This window comes from Typopeltis vanoorti, chromosome 1 (assembly GCF_054136105.1).
Source record: "Typopeltis vanoorti isolate ZY-2024b chromosome 1, IOZ_Tvanoo_1.0, whole genome shotgun sequence".
Classification (NCBI taxonomy): Eukaryota; Metazoa; Arthropoda; class Arachnida; order Uropygi; family Thelyphonidae; genus Typopeltis; species Typopeltis vanoorti.
Genome location: NC_143549.1, coordinates 123,532,615 through 123,556,081, shown reverse-complemented (window position 1 = coordinate 123,556,081; position 23,467 = coordinate 123,532,615). Strand labels below are relative to the sequence as shown.

The 23,467-nt window shown below is 34.9% G+C and overlaps 1 protein-coding gene across 2 annotated transcripts in view; it reads left to right on the top strand.

Moving 5' to 3' along the window:
* Positions 1 to 23,467, top strand: part of put (activin A receptor type 2 punt) — a 212,732-nt gene that overhangs the window by 54,668 nt on the left and 134,597 nt on the right. For both annotated transcript variants that reach the window (XM_090393363.1, XM_090393371.1), the window contains exon 3: positions 14,624 to 14,782. In XM_090393363.1, the coding sequence (XP_090249489.1) occupies positions 14,624 to 14,782 (159 nt within the window). The remainder of the gene's footprint in view (positions 1 to 14,623; positions 14,783 to 23,467) is intronic.

Below are 23,467 nucleotides of genomic sequence, written 5' to 3'. Positions count from 1 at the left end.
GGCTGCAAGTTGTATCTGCCAAATTTGGGCATTTGTTGTCGCTAAATGGCCGGAGGCGTGACTTAATTTGTAAGTTTTGGAACGTCCAACATTCGGAAATTAGGTAGGGGCGGTGGACGTTGATAGAATTTCCATCGCATTTTATGGCAATAGTTTCGGATATTCTAAGCATTGTTTCGTTTTCTTGTTTGTGCTTGTTAGTCGTTTCCATTTCATTTTTTCAAAGATACCTGTGAACTGAATTGGATACCTCGAGCTTTTAATATTAGGAATCAAATCTTTAATTTTGTTAAAGCGTGACCAAGAAATAAGAGAAATATGTACTCTTGTAACCAATAAAAATCTTGCAAGGTATATTTTCAATAAAATCCTGTACTACTGTTAAAGGTTTATCATTGCTGAAATAAGGCATTGTAGCAATATCAGTTTGATGATCTGAATTACAAACTAACACTGAGTTGAAATATCTGTAGGTGAGTTTGTTAGTACTAACACTATATTTCACTACAGGTGAGTTTGTTTTTACTAACACTATATTTGAATTGTATTTCATTGCATCATTTGGATATGTATCTTACTATTAGATTTGGTTCTTCCAGAATTAAACTTGGTTCTACTAAAACAGTTTTTAGTTAAGTGACTTGTTACAATTATAGCCTCTAGGAATAAACTTTTCCTGCATTACATAAACTTTAGAATCAGATTCACTCTCATTAGATAATATTTAAATAACTTTTCTTGACTTTCTAATATAGGTTTATGTTTTTTTCTGTTTCCTCTGTAATAAAATTTTTAATGATTTCTAATTTCTCTCTAGACTGCTCACATTAGACTCCATAGGTTTTGTTTTAGAACCTTTTTCTGAATTAACATTCATAGTTTGATTTGAATCCTTAAAATTTTTCTTAACATTTCTCTCCTTTTTAATCCACTTAGTTTTTGACCATCTTTCTGACTATTACATGCTACGTTACTTATATTTTACTTGTTTGGAATTAAAGGAGTGGTGTATTTATCTAAACCTTTCCTCTCTTTCTCTTACAGCTTTATACCATTCGTCTAAATTTTTAATTATTTTTCTTATTAGCTCTTTTAATTCATCTTTTAGACCTAGACCAAACTGATGAAATACAGACCATTCCAAATGTGATTTCTTATCATCTGAGACACTTACCTTATGAACTATAGACAGTAATCTGATATAATATTCAGAAACTATTTCTTTATTTTCTTGGATACATTGATATCACTTCCACAAATTTGGACTTACATCTCTAACATTTGAAAATTCTGAGATTAACAAATTCTTAAAATGTCTCTTAACACAGGTGAAGTATTCATAAAGATTTTTGCCTTCCCTACTCTGACATTTCTCTATTTCTTTAAGTTTCTCTGCATATTTAAAATACGATTCCATAATTTCATTATCATATCCTGAAAATTTGGAAACCACAAGATTAGGATTAGCTGTTTGTTTTAAAAAATTCACTATCCTCAATTATATTAAAATCAAAAAGCTTCATTCTCAGTTTCAGAATCCATTATCTGATTATCAGAATGGATAACTATACGAGGGGGGGGGACTGAAAAGTTCTGATAATCACCTAGAACAAAAATGATATTAAAGCAACTGATAAAACCAGAAGAAAGAACATATCTTAAAATCCTTTAACCCTCATGTTTCATCAAATTATAATATCTTGTTCTTTTTCTTTTAGGATATATAAGAAGACATGCCAGAGGTTTTGAATAAATTCAAAGACACAGAGGTGCAGGCCATGATCATTTTCTCGTTCTGCAAGAAAAGTCTGCAACTGAGATTCACCAATCTTATTGTGAGACTTTAGGGGGACTGTGTCCCAGCATGTCCAACAGTTGCCGGATGGGTGGCCAAGTTTAAAACTAGGCATCCTGAGACAACAGATGCCCCCCCAGGTCAGGAAGGCCTTCTATAGCATTCACACTGAAACATCAATGCAATTCATGCCATGATCCTTGATGATACACAAATACCAGCCAACAACATTGCAGAGACTATGGGGATATCCAGGAAATGAGTTGGGGTCATTATCCACCAACATCTGGATATGCAGAAGCTCTCAGCAAAGTTGGTCCCCAAATGTTTGAATGCTGACCAAAAGAGAGAATATGTGTGCTATCATCTCAAGGGATTTTGGGTCATTTTGAGAAATCAGGTGCAAATTTTTTGGCTCATATTGTGACTGTTGATGAAACATGGCTTCATCACCATGACCCAGAGACCAAACAACGGTCAATGGATTGAAAACACAAAGGTTCTCCATGGCCAGTGATGTTCCGAACTCAAAAGTCAGCAGGAAAGGTTCTTGCCATAGTCTTTTGGGAAATGGATGGTGTAATCCTTATCAAGTACCTCAAAAAAATACAGCAGCAATTTATTCAACAGCTCTGAAGGAATTGAAGGAGGTACTGAAGGAAAAATGCTGGGGGAAACTGAACAGAGGTGTGTTGCTTTTGCAGGACAATGCACCTGCTCACACTGCTCATGAAATCAAACTTACAATACACAATTTGGGCTTTCACTATTTGCCAAACCTGGCCCCATCTGACTATTTCCTATTCCCAAATTTAAAGAAATACTTGAAAGGAACAAAATTTACCACAGATGATGAAGTCATATCTGCAGCTAAGGAATGGTTTGTGGAATAAGAGATAGACTTTTTTCTCAGAGTATTGCAAAAGATTCAGCAGTGTTGCAATAAGCATATAACGCTTCATGGGGAGTATGTAGAAAGATGTGTAAGTTACATGGTTTGCCTTCATTTCCTACATTGTGACTATGATAATTCAACATATAGATATTGAAATGAAAACTATCCTTAAATTCATTAATGATCTTTTTTTTTTCATATATAAAACTGTAAATAACAAACGTAATAAGCAAAACATTTATGTGAGAATTTTATAGTGGATACAAGTTAAACAATCAGACCTTGAAAAGAAAGTATACAATAAGTCAGCAGATGTCCTAAAAGCACACAGAGAACAATGTAAAAGAACTAAGTTATATGTAAAAGTAGATAAACAAAAGTCATGAGAGGGCTTCTGTTATAATATAGAAGATAAATATCAAGAAGGTGGCAATATGTTCTGGAGGTTATGGAAAAAGCATAGAAATGGAGGAAAAGACTACTGTAAAAGGAATCAAAGATGATAAAAGTGACACAGAAACTGAAGATGAGGATAGCCTATATGTCCATAGTAATTATTTCAAAAGACTGTTAAATAGAACAAGCAGTGAGAGAATAGTAGAAAATATTTAAGATAATGCAGACAGGAGTACAAATTGATGCTTAAGGTGGAAATAGCAATCAAAAGCCTAAAATATGCAAAGGCAGCTGGAGTAGATATCTGGAAAGAAAGGTTTCAAATATGGAGATATAAATCTAACAGATAAGCTTAGGTGTTGATGGTTATTCATGACTTATTTTTCACAAAGATGTTTTATTAACGCTTATATTTTGCTGATTTTCAACTCAGCATCATCAGAGCACAACACACTTGTACACGCGACAGTGAGTGAGTGAAACAGTATAATTGCAAAAGACAAAAGATCTAAAGTCCTATTTTTGGCACCCTCTAATGGAAAAAAAAAAAAAAAAACAGCTATGCAGGAGTTTTTCTTAGGATAACTGTCTCCCAAATTTCTGACAAATTAATGCAACCATATTTGTTCAGGTTGGGCAAATTCTTCAAAGCCATAGCTGATTGTGATGCATCATTGCATCACAGTCTAAGGAAAGATAGTGAAAGTGTTCTGGAGAATGTGGAATTTGTGAATGATAATGCATGAAATATGAATGAGAGCATGAAAAAAGTAATGTGAATGAAGAGATGACAGTAATGATTAAAATGGCACACTTATGAGGTATCCTTCAAAGGACAAAATGTGAGCTAGAGCAACTGGAGAAATTATAGTCATGTGGTACAGCAGGTGGGAGAATTAAACCAGCTGTACTGCATGAATTGAGAAAGTATGACGAACTGGGAATAAGGAGAAGGTATTGTATGGAGATTCTATGATAAGAGATATACTTAATGAGAAAGTGGTGAAAGCATGTTTCTCAGGTGCAAAGATCAAGAATGTTAGTAAAGCTATTAGGTTAGTTTGCAGATGGAGAAGTGAAAGAGTTGCTTAGGCAGGAACAAAGGATTTGAAATGGGAGAAATATGCATTACAATAAGATATGAAAGAGTTGTTGAAAGAAACAAAAAATGAATAAGAAAGTAACAGTCGTGTGAGTCTGCTATAAGAAAGAATTGAGAAGGGACATGATTGCTAATAAGTCAATGAGAAGATTGTACAGGAGGAATGGTGTGCAGTTTATAGATGTCTGGAGTGAATTTGATGGATGAAAGAGTTTGTATATGCCTGATGTGAGTACACTTGACTCTTTTTGGAGTTAGCAGTTAGAGTTTGGAAGTGCAAAACCAGGGAAACTAGTGATGTTAAGGGGGCAATTCAATAAAGCATATGTCTGGCCATTCCTTGGATTGTGTGTGTGTGTGTGTGTGTGTGTGTGTGTGTGTGTGTGTGTGTGTGTGTGTGTGTGTGTGTGTGTGTGTGTGTGTGTGTGTGTGTGTGTGTAGAAATGATTATGCAATGCTGAATGCAATTTCGCAGATGTCAGATTTGAATTGGTTGGTACTGACATTACATAAGGATAACTGTGGATCCAAGGGGATGATAAAATGCATGTACGTGAATGCCAGGAGAATCACAAATAAGGGAGAGCAATTTTTGGCCAAGTCAAGCATAATTTGCTTGACTTGGCCAAAAATTATAGGCATCAGTGAGACTTGGCTGACAGAAAATGATATAGTTACTGAGATAGAATGTAAAGGGCATTGTGTCTTCAGAGAGGATAGAGGGAATAGGATTGGAGGTAGAGTATTGCTGATGATAGCTGAAGAACTACAACCAACAAAATTAGAAGTTAAAGAGGATCTTAGCTCTGAGGAAAATGGTTCGTTTGAGGCTATCTGATGTGTGATATCGGTCAGTAGGACAAAATGTATTGTTTGGGTTGCTAATATAGACTGGAAGGAGGGGGGGTCTACAAGAAGATATAGATGCCATGCATCAACAGATTAGCACAATGAGGGCAAGTTGAGCAGTTATTATGAAAGTCTTCAACTATGGGGACATACATGAGAAGAAAGGGGGCCATTGGAAAGATGGATGTGGAATTTATACAGTTGCTATGGGATAATTACATGAAACAGCATGGTATGAAAGGGACCAGAGGTTTGAGAGTGCTGGATCTGGTAATAGCATCCACAACTAAGGCAGATGCTCTGTCTTCAATTGGGGGAGTTGCTAAACATGTGGAATTCTCTGTCAGGAAAGGGTTTATATTGAACTATAAAGTTGGTATTTATGCCATACTTAGGAGGCATCTGTGAGCCATGACTTGAGAAACTGTAAAGGAAAAAATATCAGTAGTGCATGGGAAGTTGTCAGGGATTGTTTCAGAGAAGCAGTATCAGACTTGGTTTATCCTCCTGACCCATGGTCAGGAGGATAAACCAAGAGAGGATTAAGTGGATAAGTAGAGATATAAAGCAAGACCACAAAAAAAAAAAAAAAAAAATTGAAGGAATATAATTGCTGGCTTAGTTGGCCGAGTGGTTAGTATATCTGCTCTCCAGCCAAAAAGGCTGCAGGTTTGAATCTAGTCATGGGCATAGATGTTTGTGATTGTCTATGAAAATACTAGTGGTGACAGGCAGTAGGTGGCACTGATGTAGATGATGATGATGATAGTTGCAGTTCGCTGTAGTGGGTGAATTGAGTGGTGGAGATGGAAAGTTGTAGGTGCCCTCCCTCGATGAGTCTTTGGACGCCTTGAAAGTGTCATGTAATGATAATAAAAAATAATAAAGAAAAAGGTAATCTAAAGAACAGTATAAAGTGCAAGAAGGGTGAATAGTGTGGTGAGAAGGGCTAAATCAGATTATGAGAGAAAATTAGATAAGCCAAAGTAAATCTAAAATAGTTTCTTTAAGTAGCAAGTAAGAAGAAAAATGACTATGGAAGGATGACTTGAAACCAATGCTGATGGTAGGAAGGTGACAGATGCAAAAGAAATAGTTGAGTTGCTGAGTGATTATTTTGCAAAAGTGTATCATCCAGATGGAGATTTTGCAGTTGCTGATGTGACGAAATACATGTTGGAATTGAGGTAAATGAAGAGGAGGTGTTCAGCATATTGAAAAATACCAATGTGAATACAGCAGTGGGAACTGAATGACATGTCAGCCCATATACTTGATGAATACGCAAGAGAATTGGCATTGTCTCTGATGAAGTTGTTCAATCTAAGTCTCAAGCTCTGGCAAGGTTCCAAGGGACTGGAAAGAGTGTAAGATAGTTCCATTATATAAAGGGTGCTCCAAGACAAGCAAACTACAGATCAATCAGTATCTCAGGAGTGGTTGTTAAAGTATTGGAAATGTTTGTTAAACTTAAAATCCAACAGTGCATAGATAGCTATATGTGTTCAGCACAGCTTTGTAAAGGGTGGATCCTGTCTTAGTAATTTATTCACGTGTTATAATAAAGTGACAGTGGAATTAGATATACCATGATACTCCTGGACGTTGCAAGACATATGACAGAATACCACATGGAAAATTGTTTCAAAAGCTGAAACAAATGGGAATGGATATGTGTCTAGTAGCATGGATATTGGATTGGCTGACAGACAGACACCAGAGAGTACTATATTGTGGAGTGGAATCTAGGAGAATGATAGTGACTAGTGGAGTACCTCAGGGTTCTGTATTAGGGCCAGTATTCTTTAATTTGTATATCAGCGATATAGAGAAAGATTTAGGTGGGGGTATTCAGTTATTTGCTGATGATGCAAAACTGGAGCAGGCAGTAGTTGATAAAGCTGATGTAGATATCATACAGGATAATTTAAATAATTGGCATTGTGGGTGAAGAATAATCATTTTCAATTTAACATTGCAAAATGCAATGTTATGCACTTCAGGTTGAAAAGGTTACATACTTTGTATCACATTGATGGCACTGTATTTCAGGAAATTGATGAGACTAGGGACTTGGGGTTAAATGATGGACAGAGAGTTGAAGTTCAGAGGGCATATTATAAAAGTTGGTAAAATAAGCCCAAAGGATTACTTTGATGTTGAAAAACACAATAGCAAGTAAAGATATGGAAGTCATTATCTCTCTTTACAAGGCCATCATGCAGTCGCATCTTAATTACTATGCACAGGTTTGGTCACCTGGTTTTTTGTGGATCAGAAACTGGCAGAGAGGGTTCAGAAATGAATGACTAAGCTGGTGACAGGTCTATGGAATGCATCCTGTAAAGATAGGTTGATGGGTTACAAAGTTTAGTTGATAGGCATTTATTTATGTATTTAGCATATGGCTCACACATGAAAAGTTACATTACATTAATCCTTAATATATATATATAAACATAATAATAGACATATGTACTATAATAATGCATAATACAGTCATAAAAGAAACACTGAAGAATAGACTACAACTCTATGTCTAGGTTGATTATCCAGTCATTTAACTGTGCTTGGTGTAGCATGGATGAATCTGACAGGTTTCCATTGTATGCACATTGGCCACATTCTACTGTAATATGAATATTGGGTGAGGCAATCATGCCCTATTTGTAAAGGTGGTCTGCACATCTGTAGACATGAAAGAAACATAACTACTTCTCCTATAGTCTATGTAGATCATTGGAGCACTACAAAGGTGACATTCCTAAAATACTCTCCCCCCCCCCCCGAGATATTTCTGTTTTGGGATCTCTTTAACAAAGTGGAGAACAAAGAATTAGTCCTTTTTTTAATATTATCTATGCAGGTGATTTTAGGTTGCCCCTAATGTCTTTTACCAGAAGTCTAGACCTCTAGTGCTAATTTAGGTAAGCTATCTGATTTAGCTATGTGGCCCAACCATCAGAGCTGTTTCTGACTTATTTTAGTGATGAGATTTTCTTGTGTTCTAGCAACTAACTGGATTTTGTTTCTAATCTTGTCATTTGTTAAGTATGCCTCTATATGGTATCTTCAAAAGTTTTCTGTAGCACTTCATCTTGAAGGCTAGTAGTCTTTTTTCATCTTCATTTAATAGTGTCCAGCCCTCACATCCTTATAAGAAGATAGTTAACAAGGATATCACTGGGTTAGTCTTGTAGCTAGTTGTATTTTATTGTTCTTCCAAAATGGCTATAATCTCTGATGGACAACAGTTGCTTTAGCAGTGTATTTTTTAATGTCATGTTTAGACCATCCATCTCTATGTTGTACACTTCCCATGTTGGGGGATCTTTCTTCTACTTCCAATTTTTTTTTCATCATTAACTGAACTGTTCATAGGGATATTGCCTGAAGACATTGTTTTTGATTTGTGAATATTGATCTTTAAGCCATTAAATGGGCTTTATAAAATTAATGCAAAGAAATTTTTCAGTAAGTGACAAATAGTAAGAGAACTAGTGGTCATCTGTGAAAGTTGTGTAAGATTGCAGTTAGTAAGGGCGTGCAGACTTGCATGGAGATGTTTTGCATTGTGAATAAGTGGAATGGATTGCTAGAATTAGTTGTGAGTTCCCTGAACAGAACGAATTTAAGGAGAGGTATGATAGATTTCATATGTATTAAAGTTAGTATAGGTCTCCCACAATGAGCCTCCAGACTCGATGGAGATAGTGTATAATAATAGTAATAACAGTTGGTTAGTTTATATTTGCTGGAATTAATTACCTCAAATTCTATTAATTTTAGGTGGTTAGAAAACATTCTGATTTCAGAATAGTGTGTATTTCATTATCAAATGCATCTGACTTCGAAAGATGTAGGTCTGATGGTAAAATTTGTTCCACCACAAAGTCTGTTCTGTACATATGGGTTTAAGAACTACTTAGAGATGCTTAGAATAATTTATTCCCCCCCCCCATTCTTCTTAACATGTTAGCTAAATGGCCTGTCACACTTTTAGTAATTTGGCTTCATACAAACCTTATTAATGCTCTGTCTGCTATGTCCATCAGTAGCATGAATTATATAGCCAGTTGGGCTATTTTGTGAGATAAAAATCCTGAGTTTCTAGGAATTAAAACCCTCTCACTTTTATATAATTGACTTGCAGTGAAAACAACTTATAAAGGTTCCTCTCATCTAATATGGAATTCACACCTGGGCATTTCTAACCAAAAGACATTGTCACTGAGATATGAAAGCTTTATATTGTAATATTTGGTTGTAAACTGATTCAATATGTCTGTGTGATAAATTGTACTATTAGGAATCAGGAATTTAAGTTGAATACCCAAATTGCAGTTGCTGTAGTTGAATGTTGGCCATCCATATTTTGATCTTTATTCAATCATTTGAGTTTAGGAACTCAGTCTTAAAAATAGCATTACTCTGTATTTAATTTCACTGAACGAAATTCAACCAGCTTTCATTGATGTGATTATTATTTTTTTTAGAACCAGAGATCAAGCTGAGATCACTGGTTGACCAAATCAAAATTCTGTCGTAATTCTGTGATTTGCTGTGGGGATAATTGGTATGGCTTGTTCCCCTACACACACACACGCACACACACACTGGAACCTCGGTTGTCAAACATAATTCGTTCCTAAAGGCTGTTCGGAAAACCGATTTGTTTGAAAACTGAAACCATTTTCCCATAAAAAATTAATGTAAAATGGATTAATCCGTTCCCAAACCCCCGATGATTGCTTATTTAAACCTTTATAACTTTTTACTTCATGCATAAAATAGTATACAAAAACAATGAAAATGAATAGAATCTTACACAAAAAGAATAAACGCAATAAAGAGATAAAATATAGACGAAGATTGATCGCCTCTTTATTTTTGAGTATTGTAGAGATCATTGATTTTGCCATCCTGAACTGCATAACAAGATCCGAGACACGATTTGGATATGATTTCTTTTTTCACCTTTATGTAGTTCGGATAACTTTTCTTTTCGCTTTGCTGCTATCACTATCCTTCTTCGGCCTCACGGTGGCTTATTTAATAATAATTTATTAAAAAAAACACAAAATACACAGAAAATCAAGAAAAGGCACTGCAAATTCAAGAATGTAAATGAGTTTAAGGGGAAGTATGACAGGTATTGTGTGAATAATGGTTAGTATGCAATGTTGGGTCTACCGTGGTGACTCTGTGGCGGCACCTTATAATTCGTGGGGAAGAAGAGGAAGATGGGGGGGGCTATGATTGAGATATATAAGCTAGTCAGGGATTGTCATCAGATTGACATGGAAGAGATTTTTCATAAAATGGGAGGGGGGGGGTTAATTTATTAATTAATTCTCCTGAAATTCCAGCAGGTGTCTGCACTCAGCAGAGGCTATGGCATAACTGATGTTCCCCCGCCGTAATCTCAGCCACTGGAGCATGTGGTTGCCTGTTCTGGAACCGAGATTCTGTTCGGAAAATATGTTTGGATACCGATTTGTTCGACATGAGAGTCGTTCGACAACTGAGGTTTGAGCCTTTTTTAGAGAACTGGCATATGTACAGGAGCATATAATGACCTTAATATGAAGATTATTCTCTAGAATACTAGAATATCAAGAATTCTAATATCTTTAGAATGCTAGTCATACCAAATAATTAAATTTATTTTATTTTATTGTCAGGTTTATTCAAACACAGTAGTAACCATAATTTTTCTTTCATAATGAATGCTGAATGCCATGTAACTAAGAAAGATAGGAAAAACAAAATTGTGCCTGCTATACAGTTGTTGTAATGGTATCAATACAAAGATGTTGTAATGAAATGCATTATTTCCTTACTACTTCTTTCAGCTTAACGGACTGTTTAGGACTAATGCTGCCATCACTAAGTGTTCACATCGGTCTCTGTCTTAAGTCTCTTATTACCACATCTATATATCTTTTTGGAATCTCCTTCTCATTTTTATTTGTTAGTACCTGTTTGATTAACTGGTCATCTGTTCTCCAAACATAATTAAACCACTCAATTCTCTTGCTTCTTATAAATGACAGAATGGTGGGTCTTTGAAACAGATTTCATAGTTCCTCATTATGTCTTTGTTCATACAGTCCAGTATTTTGATTGTAAAATGGTCCAATTTTTTTTTCTCAGTACTTTTCTGTCAAATGTGATAAGTTTTCTATTATCTCCTTTTGTTGTTGACCGTGTTTCACAACCATAAGCTTAAAATGGATTTTATATATATATAATATTTTAGACTTTAGGAGTTGTAAAATTGCAAAATATCCACTATTGGTGTTCTCAGTTCTCTCCTTCCCGATATTTCTATTTCTTGATACATATTATTGTAGCTGGTAATGTTGACTCCTAAATAGTTAAAATTATCCACTTACTCAAAGATATAATAATAATTATTATTATTATTATTAACATCTGACCTCCATGGAGTCAGAGACTCATCATGGGAGGCATACAGTTTCCAGCAATGGCCCCTTGTTCTACTCCCCCCCCCTCCCATTTTATGAAAAATCTCTTCCATGTCAATCTGATGACAACTGACTAGCTTATATATCTATCCCCCCCCCCCAGCTCTACAACTTACATTCTCTCAATCTGTCCTCATACTCCCCATTCCAGAGACCACCTTTGTGAATCTTCTCTGGACCCCTTTCAAACATATCCTCATCACCACAAAAACCCAGCAACCAAATATGTGCATGATAATCCATATAAGGCCTGATCAAGGCCTTATACAATAACATCATAACCTCTCTATTTCTGCATGTTAGGGCCCTCTGCATCATTGCCATTATCCGATGTGATATCTTCACAACTTGTGTAGTGTGGCCCCTGAATTTCAGGTCATTGTCCATCTCATCACTTCTAGATTTCTCATCTCCTCTACTTCCTTTAAAGTTTCCTCACCAAGTGTATACTTTGCATCCCATCGTTGCTTGCCAAATCTCAAAACCTTACACTTTTCAACATTGAACTGACAGTTCCACTTACCTACCCATTCATGCAATCTATTCAAGTCCTCTTATAAGGTCATAACATTCGTTTGACTCTGCATTGCTGTCTGCAGATTTGCATCATTTGCAAACAGCTGCATATCACTAGTTAAACCCATCCCAGTGAGATAGTGATGAATATCAGTGACATACAAATGGAACAACAGTGGTCCCAAAACTGATCCCTGCAGTACACCACTAGTGACCTTTCTCTTTCGGAATACCACACCCCTATATACAACATTCTAATACCTATCTGACAGCCATTCACTGATCTAACTCAGATGTCTGTTATCCAATCCCATCTGTTACAATTTATTTACCAGTTTGTCTTGTGGAAATCTATCATAAGCTTTTGCATAATCCAAGTACACCACTGTATATGCACTCCTCTGTCCAAGGTATTTGTCACCTTGTTATAGTACATAAGTAAGTTACTGAAACATGATCTCTCCTTATCAGCAGCCAAATTGGATTGGTCTTACTGGTCCTTGAATTGCACATATTTAGTCTTTTCCTGGTTTATGACAAGATCCTTAGGCCTTACTTGCTTTGATAAATTAGACGTAGTGTGTATAACATCCTGACATTGTTATCCTTGGAGACTCTCCAAGGATAACAATGGCATCATAACCCATTAGTATATTGTTTTCATTTATTTCCATCCTTTGTTTGATTAGGGCTCTAATGATTTTATTTGAAAACTTGACAGATATTCCTGGAAGAAATGTACCTTGCAGGGGGTGTGGTGATTACAAAGTCTTATCATATTTATATACTCTTGTAATATTCTAAAAAGTTTCATTGCATCCCATAGTATGTTTCAAGGTTTACTGTCATATTCTTGTTTATAGTATAGATGTAATTCTTTATCAAATTCATAATGTTTTTCTAGCAATTATTGGAGAATCTTTCATCAACTTTCCCTTGCAGAATCCATGCTGAGATATTCCTGTAATCTTTGAAGCATATGCATTAATTATTTTCCAGATCAGTGTAGAAAGTGTTTTTAGCAAGTGTCCAAGAGAGAGCGAGAGAGAGATACTTGTATAATTTCTGGTTATCATACGGTCTCATTAAAATAAAATAAATAAATAATATGGCACAGTATGGCTGTATTCCAATCAGTTGGGATTTCTTCTTTTTGCCATTTCAGTTTGATGTGATCATAAATCTCAGTTGGAAGTTCTACTGTTTGTTTTATTTTATTTTCACCAGCTGCCTTATTATTTTTTAGTGCTTTAATAATATTCTCAACTTCAGTTGAGAATATTATTAAAGCACTAAAAATAATAAGGCATATGGCTTATTATTATCGAATATGGCTATTCTTCTTCATCTTTTCCTTCTAAACATTGTTCCTCTGATGTAAGGTTTTCATTTGGTGACAGTGATGTCTTGTTTAGTAGTCTCTCAAAATATTGCCTGAATTCCTCACTAGTTTCTTTTTCTTGGGGAATCAGTTCTCCTTGGTTGTTAGCAGGGGTGGCTCGTGCATAGGTACTGTGGAACTGCAGCACCCCCAATTTTTCTCGATATATAAATATATTTATTAATTTATTTATATTTGCTTGTAATATTTAATATTTTATGTAATATTTTCATCAACAATCCTATACAATTCTCTTATTTTGTATAAAAAATAATAAAAATCCATCTTTTAGCACTTAGGAGGGTGAAAGACACTAGCAGCACTGTGTTTACCACAGTGCCATATTGCTACGCACGCAAGCATATGCACGTTGTAGTGAGATGCGAGCTATTAGTATAATGTGGCACTGTCCGTCGTGCAGTTCCACTGTTGTTTATATGCAGTTTGTACCAGTAGTAGAGTGTTCTTAGTGCTTATCGTGTTTACTCTGTCTCTTTAAATATTTGGACATTACAATTAAAGACATAACATTTGTTATAGTTTTTATTTTAGAACATTATTGGGGTTATGATAATCGATTTTATTTTTAAGTAATTTTGAATTATACCAATCTGTATAATTTTATTGATAATAAACAATATTGTTTCATGTTTAATTTTTTTTTTTTTTTTTAATTTTTACCATAATTTTGATATTTTATCCAAACATGTATACACTGTACTTACAGTGTGTTTATATATATTTCGAAAGCTGCAGCACCCCATGATTTCAAGCCACGAGCCGCCACTGGTTGTTAGTCAGTATTCAAGTTTGCAGTTTTTATCTTCCTTTAAGTATCCCACTGCATCCGAAGAACCTCTGAGTTATTTGTATTATTTTCAGTTTCTTCAATTAATTTGTTATCTGCCAGCCTTTTCTCTCGACTTAGTATTTTTACTAGGTTAAATTTCTGCAGGTCCTGTAATTCTCAGTATTTTGTCCTGTAGCATTTTTAACCTCGACTTATTATGTTTCTTTATAGTTTCATCACATACATTATTGAACCATTTGTTTTCCTTTCTGTTGTTTGTGAACTGAAGGATTTCTTCTGCACAGTCAGTAATATTTTCCTTATTTCAAGTTATCATGAAGTAATTAATTATAACTTGTATTTCTGATATATATATATATATATATATATATATAAAAAAAATTTCAGGTTGTTGGATTGGAACTCATCATTGCAGTGATACAACTAGGTGTACAGAAACAAGTAAAGAACCAAAAATACATCTATGGTTTTGCTGTTGTGAAGGAAATATGTGCAACAAACATGTACCACTCTCACCCTTAACTGTTGTTGCTCCAACTCCATCAGGTAAGACATGTTTTCATTGTAGTGTACTTTTCATTCTGAAACATAAATTTCTTGTCTCTAAAATTGCGTCACGTTACTTGTGTGTGATTGCACAGTCCTTTTCAAACTGCAATGCATGAGGAATGCATTATAGTTTGACAAAAATGTTTAGACAAAAGAAAGATCAATTGCTTATTTTTGCAACGTCATTGCTTATACTTGTTCTTTTATATAATATGTTTAATCAAAATCCTATACATGAAACATTATTTAAACTGTAGTACATTATTGTCATGGATAGACAGAAAGTTGAGAGAAGAAACTTGTTAATATTAAATTTGAAGACTTACAGATTGTGCATAGGGAAATATTAAAAACAAGAGAATATCCCAAAGAAGAGCAGTAGAAAGAATGAATGAAAAGTAAGAAAAGTCATACTTTTCTTACTTTTGGAGTTTGGAGGTGAACTATATAGGAATGTTGTACTGATGCTGCCCAACATTCCTGTATTTAACAGATTTGGCAGAGGAATCACCAATATGATTTCTGATGAACAGTAACCATTGAAATATTTGTAGAAAATTCAGCAGTAGAATTGTGATAAATAAAAGAAGGAATAACTTTGTGAGAAATAGGTTGTTAGTCTAATTTCTCTCTTCAGTACTGAATTAAGCATCTTTAGGTAACTCCTTAAATGGTAATTATGGTTTATATCCTCCTGTGATGTATCCCACAGCATCTGAAGAACCTCTTTGAGTTATTGGTATTATTTTCTGTTTCTTCAATTAATTTTTTCTCTGCTAGCCTTTCTTCAGACATAAAGTACAGTCTGTCCTTGACTTATGACCACACCCAGACTTATAACAATCATCTTGTCATAAAATAAATAAACAACCATTACATGTTCATGCCGTATTTAGTGGTATACATTAACTTCTATTGTACTTTCTTTTGGCTTGCAGCTGTGTGGTTTGTGTGTGGGGGGGTGGAAGAATGTTGCTTGGGTAGGTGGAGTATGATGTTCATTGGAGGGGAGGGGGTTCTTCACTATAGAGGACCATTTTCATTCCATTACTAGGCTATCATTATATACAGATGCTGTTTATTAGTAATTAGTTTAAATATACTGAACAAGTGTAGAATGTCCCATAATTATTGGTTTCTCATATATTGTTCTGAAACAGATTTTTCCCTCATTTACATAGATTTAATTTCAATGGAAACACATGCCATGACCACCCCAAATTCAGATGAAGCATAAGCATAATACTAATGTGTTAATCTTATATTAGTTTTGTCTTTGGATGCTTGGTCATAAATGCTAACGATAGCAGCTCCATCCACTGTATGATAACATTTTTTTTTTTTTTTAGTGGTTATTTCTTTGTGAAAATTCACAGCAGATGAAATTATGAATCTTCTAGCGGTGCAGAGGAGGAAGAGACCATTCAATTAGGAATGAAAGTGAAAATAATAATAATATATATATATATATATATACAGGAAACCTCACTTAACGCAAATTTGATATGCACAATAATCAGTTAGCACGATTGAGTGAAATTATATTATTTCCTGCTTTAAGCAAGTGATTAATCAGTTAACATGATTTTTTTACGTAACGCGATATTTTTTGTCACCAATCTGCAGTGAGTGGTGGCACTTGTCAATGTAGTGGGCAGTGTTGTCAGTGGTGACTGGTGACACTCGGTAGTTGACTGAAAGCTATCATCCCAAGCACACACATGCAAACTGTTTGCCTGTTTCTCAATCAATTTTCCTTTGTTCTGCTTTAATTTAGAAGACTTTATTATATTCAATCCCTGATATGGAAAAGAGAAACACTGATAAAGAAACCAACAGTAATAAAAGAGAAGAAAAGTAATTATGTTAAAAGAAAAGCTGGATGTCATTAAGAGACATGAAAGTGGTGCTAGTAATACAATGATTGTGCGAGACCTGGGATACAGCGGGTCTACAGTTCGGACTATATTAAACAAGTGCAAAGAATACTGAAAAGTTGCTACTGCTACAAGTACAAGGAATATTCAGGCAAAAAGCTCTTGATATTTTTACATAATTGAAAGAGACCTAATTTCAAGAAGAATGTGAAAGCTTTACTGCTAGTTTAGGATGGTTTGACCATTTTAAAAATCGAACTGGACTGCATAACATAAGAATAACTGGGGAATCTGCTAGTGCTGATGAAGATTCTGTGGCAAAGTTTCCTGAAGAATTGCAAAGGATAATTCAGGAGGGTGATTATGACGATCGTCAAATATTCAACATCGATGAAATTGATCTCTTTTGGAAGTGTATGTCAACAAAAACTTTCCTAGCTAAAACTGAAGCATCTCAACCAGGATACAAAGTATATAAAGATTGTCTTATGCTTTTATTAGGATTCAATGCAGAAGGCGACTTTGAACTCAAGCCTATGTTAGTTTATCATGCGCAAAATCCAAGATCTAACATTATTGAAGAAATCAGCACAATTTGAAAAGAACTTGAATTTAATGAATTGGATAATAAAGATGTGAGAAAAACTTGCTCGATTCCCATTCAGAACAGTTAAGCGAGAATGATATCCTTCAACTAGAAGAACAGCATGAATATGAAGAAAAAAAAGATAAGGAGTTCAAACACAACTAAGAAACTAACTGCAAAAGAACTTGAGCTAGTTCTCAATCACATTGAGCATGCTAAGGAAATTTTGTTTGATGCTGATCCTGATATGGAACAAAGCTTCAAAGTCCACCGAAATCTTTATAAAGCAATCACCAGCTATTGCAAATTTCATGACAAGATGAAAAAAATTAATGATTACACTGTAATTATTTTTCCAGATTTACACTAACTGATGGATGAATTATAATCATTCTTATTGTTTATGGCATTTGCTTTGTGCACATTAATTGATGGATTAATTAATTGTGTTAGCAAGGTTTTCCTGTATATATATGTTACGGTTAAAGTGATAAATCCGGTTATTATTAATAATTACTGGTTAAAGTGAATAATTTACGAGAATTAATCACTTTAACTGGTTAAAGTGAATCATTCCTAGAGGAGTCTGGTAAATGTAATAAAAACATGTTTATAGATTTTATATATAGGTTTTCATTCTCAATAGAAATGATAACAGCTTAGGTTGGGTTAGGTTAGTTTATAATGAAAAAAGTAAGGAAAGTACTTCTTTTGCACTCAATGAAATTAGAAATCATAAATCATTATAACCTAACCTAACCTAACCTTTATTGGTTAGGTTAGTTTAGGTTATAATGAAAAAAGTAAGGAAAGTACTTCTTTCGCACTCAGTGAAATCAGAAATCATTATAAACTAACCTGGATGTCGCATGTCGAACCAGAGTGTAGTCGTAGTTTGTCATGGGCAGATTAATGTGGATGAAAGATAAACGTTGTTGTGGGCCGAGCTTAATGATTGCTGGCAGATAAATCGGGATAACAATTAAAAGTTGGTGCGGGTAGATGAATGGGGATAATAGATAAATCAGAGAGGAACTGATCAGTATTTTTCTCCAATGACGAGGAAAGAGGTACAGCACCGACGTTTATCCATAATTCCCATTCATCTGCCCACAAAACGTTTATTTGTTATCCCCATTTGTCTGCCCGCAATCGTTAAGCTTGGCCCACAACAACGTTTATCTTTCATTCACATTAATCTGCCCACGACAAACTTCGACTACACTCTGGTTCGACATGCGACATCCAGGTTAGTTTATGATTTCTGATTTCATTGAGTGCAAAAGAAGAACTTTCCTTGCTTTTTTCATTATAAACTAACCTAAGCTGTTATAATTTCTATTGAGAATGAAAACCTATATATAAAACCTATAAACATGTTTTTATTACATTTACCAGACTCCTCTAGGAATTATTCACTTTAACTGGTAATTATTAATAATAACCGGATTTTTCACTTTAACCGTAACACACACACACACACACACACACACACACACACACACACACACACACATATATATATATATATATATATATATATATAGGGGCACATTGGCGAGTACAGGCATGGTAAATCTGAGATACCTGAGCTACACCTGATCTTACTTCCTACAATGCACACTTGTATATCATATCTGCAGACTGGTCTTCTACTCTTCTTTCCTCTACTCTCTCTCTCTCTCTCTCTTACTTCTCCCCCCTCCCCAGTGCTATTAGAGCAATTCAAGGGATGACTCTTTCCTCTCAAACTGTAGTTTCCACTATCTACTAAAAAAAGGCAAGCCTAGTTGTCTTAAGGTGGCAGCCCACTATTAGGATACCTACCATCATGCTAATCACTTGACATAGGGAAATATACATTACTTACTTTCAAGTCTCAACAAAATCCAAACCAGACAGAAAACATGGAAAATGACCGCAATCTAGAAAAAGTTAAGAAACTTTGGAAAAAGAAAGACGTGGTGATTCCTTTTATTTTATCTAATTCTTCTTCTTTATGTAGCATAGCACATAAAGAAGATGAATTAGATAAAATTTTAAATGACGAAAATATAGAAATTGCAGTTCTTACAGAGACAAAAAAGGAACAAAAGAAACAGCTAATTACAGTATCATATATATAGTGGACTGGATAAACAAATACATGCAAAATCTCGTGTAATGATTTGTATCCATAAATCAATTAAAGCAAAAATAACTCATTATATATACTGGTTAATGAGTTATATTTGCTTTAATTGATTTATGATTCATTTTACAGCACATATGTATAATAACTCATTATACATTATACATATGTACGGTAATGGCTAAAGAAGTCTGGGAAGATTTTTATGTCGTTAATCTGCCACCAGCTGATATAGGTCTTAAAAGTGAAGCCGTTACCACTTTTATCGAAAAGCATAGTAAAGAAGGAACTCGCATTGTCTTTATAACATCTGGAGGTACTACAGTTCCTTTAGAGCACAATACTGTACGTTTTCTGGACAACTTCAGTGCAGGAACTAGAGGATCTGCATCTGCTGATTTTATCCCATGGAGCTTGCAAGCATGGGCACAGCTAACCCGGGGTCCCAGAGCCAAGTATGATCTATTTCAAGCTTCTGATCATACTTTTTCTCTTATTCTTCCACTCATTGCTTCTGCCCTCATACTAACATTCCTCCTAACGTGAGTTCTTTACTTTAAGCTTTCTGTCTATCTCTTGTCTCTCTTACTAATCCAGGAGGAGAACCTCTATTCTCCCTGAAGCTATTAGAGTATTCGAGGGCTAGGGGTATTCCGTCCTCTTCCAACTAACCACTAACATACCTAGTAGTGGGCAGCACCGCTACTAGTTGTAACCTCTTGTGGTATACATGCTATATGAGGCGGAGATCCAGAGGACTGACTTGGCTCAAACGTGATAACCTTGGGTTATGATGAACTGTTCATCTCTCTCTGGCCAGGATACTGCAGTAGAGAAGGCAACTACTCTACTATTATCCCATGATAACCTTCATGATGATGCAGACTTATAACAGAGGGGAAGCTGCCAGCCTGACACACCAAGGTGGTACCTCTAAGCACGGAGGGGAAAGGAATGTGCAACAAAGACCAAATTTGACTAGGCTGAGGAACTATGATGTCAGCAAGACTGATGACAATCCTAGCCCACAAAATCATCAATCAGATCATCATAAAATAACTCTCAGAAAGACTTTCAAGATAGGAACATGGAACATCAGAGGACTCAACTGGGAAACTAGACATACTACAGAATGAAATGGAAGACAATAAGATACTAATCTTAGTGTTGGCTGAAACTCACTGGAAAGAATATGGTCATTTTACAACACATAAGGGAAACAAGGTGTTTTTCTCTGGTCCAGACCATAACAGTGAAAAGGGAGTTGCCATCATTGTTAATAAAAACATTAGTAAAGCAGTAAAAGGATACAACCCAGTCAGTGACAGAATCATAATGGTAAGATTAAACACCATCCCAATTCCAACAATGCTGATACAAGTTTATGCACCCACATCGAATGCAGAAGATGAAGTAAGTGAGGAATTCTATGGATACAATACCAAGAAGGGATATTTGAATAGTTCTAGGAGACTTCAATGCACATGATGATCACTTATAAGGAATCATTGGAAAATACAGACTGGAAATTAGAAACGAACGAGGAGAAAAACTATTGGAGTTATGCATTGAAAGGGAATTAGCAATCACTAACACAATGTACAAACAGCACAAGAGGAAACTATACACATGGGTAGCACCTGGGATTCGATGTAAGAATCAAATTGACTACATTTTAATTGACAGAAGATGGAGAACATTAATCAATAACACCAAAACACTGCCAGGAACAGATTGTGGATCAGACCATCGATTATTGATCTCTAATTTAAAGATCCATCTGAAAGCAAATAAAAATAACAGCAATAAAAGATATGACTTTTCACAAATGGACAACAAATTTACAATGGACATTGAATCAGAGCTTAAGAAACAAAAAAGCATACCTCAAGAACAAAGCATTGAATGATATTGGACACACCTAAAACAAACCATTGCAAAATCTGGAGCCAAAAACATCCCAATAAAAAAGAAGAATGGTGGTCCATGGATTACAAAAGAAACCCTAGAACTAATTGAAAAAAATTAAACAAATTAAAATAACAAATTGGCAAAACCCAAATTACCTAAATCTGAATAAAGCTATTAAGAAATCTTGTCAAAAAGATAAAAATAGCTATATCCAAAACATCTGTAAAGAAATAGAAAGACACTCCAACTGTAATGAAACAGCAGATTTATTCAAGAAGGTTAAGGATATAACCAAAAAATTCAAACCAAAACTTAATATAATTGTTGCTGAGGAAAATGGCAAGATCTTAAATGACACTAATGACATAGCCAGAAGATGGAAAGAGTATTGCGCCAAGCTTTACAAGGATCCAGCTATTCAACAAGAAGATGAGGGAGCTATGGAAAACATGGAAAAAGAACCGGAGATCCTCATAAGTGAAGTAGAACAAGCAATCAAAAAATTAAGGGAAAACAAAGCCCCAGGTCCTGATTCAATACCAGCTGAAATGTAAAAACCTTAGAGAGAATGCAGTCAACTGGATACACGATTTATGCAGCAAAATCTGGAAGACTGGAAGATGGCCGAATGACTGGACTAATTCCACCATTATCCCGATCTACAAAAAAGCAATCACAACAAATGTGAAAACTACTGCTCCATTGCCCTTATCTCACATACCAGCAAGATTTTACTACACATTATTAAGGAGAGAGAGAGATTACAAAGTTTTATAGACCATCAAATCCCAGAAGAACAAGCAGGAATCAGAAAAGGTCGAGGGACTAGAGATCATATATCTAACATCAGACAAATAATTGAAAAAGCAAGGGAATTCAACTTAAGCCTTTATCTATACTTGATAGTTTTCCAAGACCTTTTATTGCATGAGGTAGGATATCTTATCAGATATCATGCAAGCAACAGTATGAATTGAAAACTCACTGTCCCCTGCATTCCAATTTGAAAAAGGATCAAGACAAGGATGCATAATCTCACCATTACTATTCAACCTTTACAGCAAAATTACAATGAAAAGATCTCTAGAAAAGTGGAATGGAGGCATTAAATTAAGTGGCCGAACAATCACTAACCTACGATATGCAGATGACACAGTGATAATAACAACAAGCGAACAGGAATTAAAATCCATCCTGAACCAATTAGAATGGGAAAGCCTAAGCCACGGTTTAAGAATAAATCAGGATAAAACGAAAATAATGATTTTAAACAACTCAGAAGAGATAGATGTAGAAGGAATTGAAATTGTCGATCATTTCAACTACTCTTGGAGTGATGATAACAAAAAAAGATGGATGTAAAAAGAAAGATAAGAAGAAGAATAGCACTAGCTAAAAAAGCAGTGACTGATTTAACCACGATCTGGAAAGACAGTTACATCTCCAAAAATACAAAAATTAAGCTTGTCAGAAACCTTAGTTTTTTTTCAATCTTTCTCTATGCTTCTGAGTCTTGGATTATGACAGAAGAAGAATTGGGGCGTTCGAGCTCTGGTGCTGGAGAAGATTGTTAAGAGTGTCTTGGACAGAAAAGAGAACAAACAAAAATATTCTAGAAGAACTGAATATCCACACAAGACTGATAAACATAATCAAAAAGAGAATACTGCAATATTTTGGATAAATATGTAGAAGGGAAGGCAACTGCCTAGAAAAAGTAGTCATCCAAGGTAGGAAAAGAAAAAGAGAAAAACCACCCTACAGATGGATTGAATTGATCAAATATCAAGAATCACTGATCTTAAACTAGAACAAGCAATAAGAGAGGCACAGGAGAGAAAGAAATGGCGAAACTTCATCAGGCAGGTCACGAGTCCTCAAACATGAGGAGATCTGAGAGAGATATATACTGGAATGAAAGAATATTAGAATTGTGATTAAAATTAAATAAAGAAAATTTAACAGTTATTGAAGTTTATGCCCCTGAAGAAGGAAAAGGAGAAGAAAATGGTTACTTTTACAAAGAGTTACAAGAATATATGAAAAATTAAATAAAACAGACCATATAATTATAGCTGGAGATCTTAATGCCAGAATAGGAATGAAAAAAATTAACAATAATATACAAAAATTTGGAGAACCAACAGTAAACAAAAATGGAAAGCAACTCATTGATT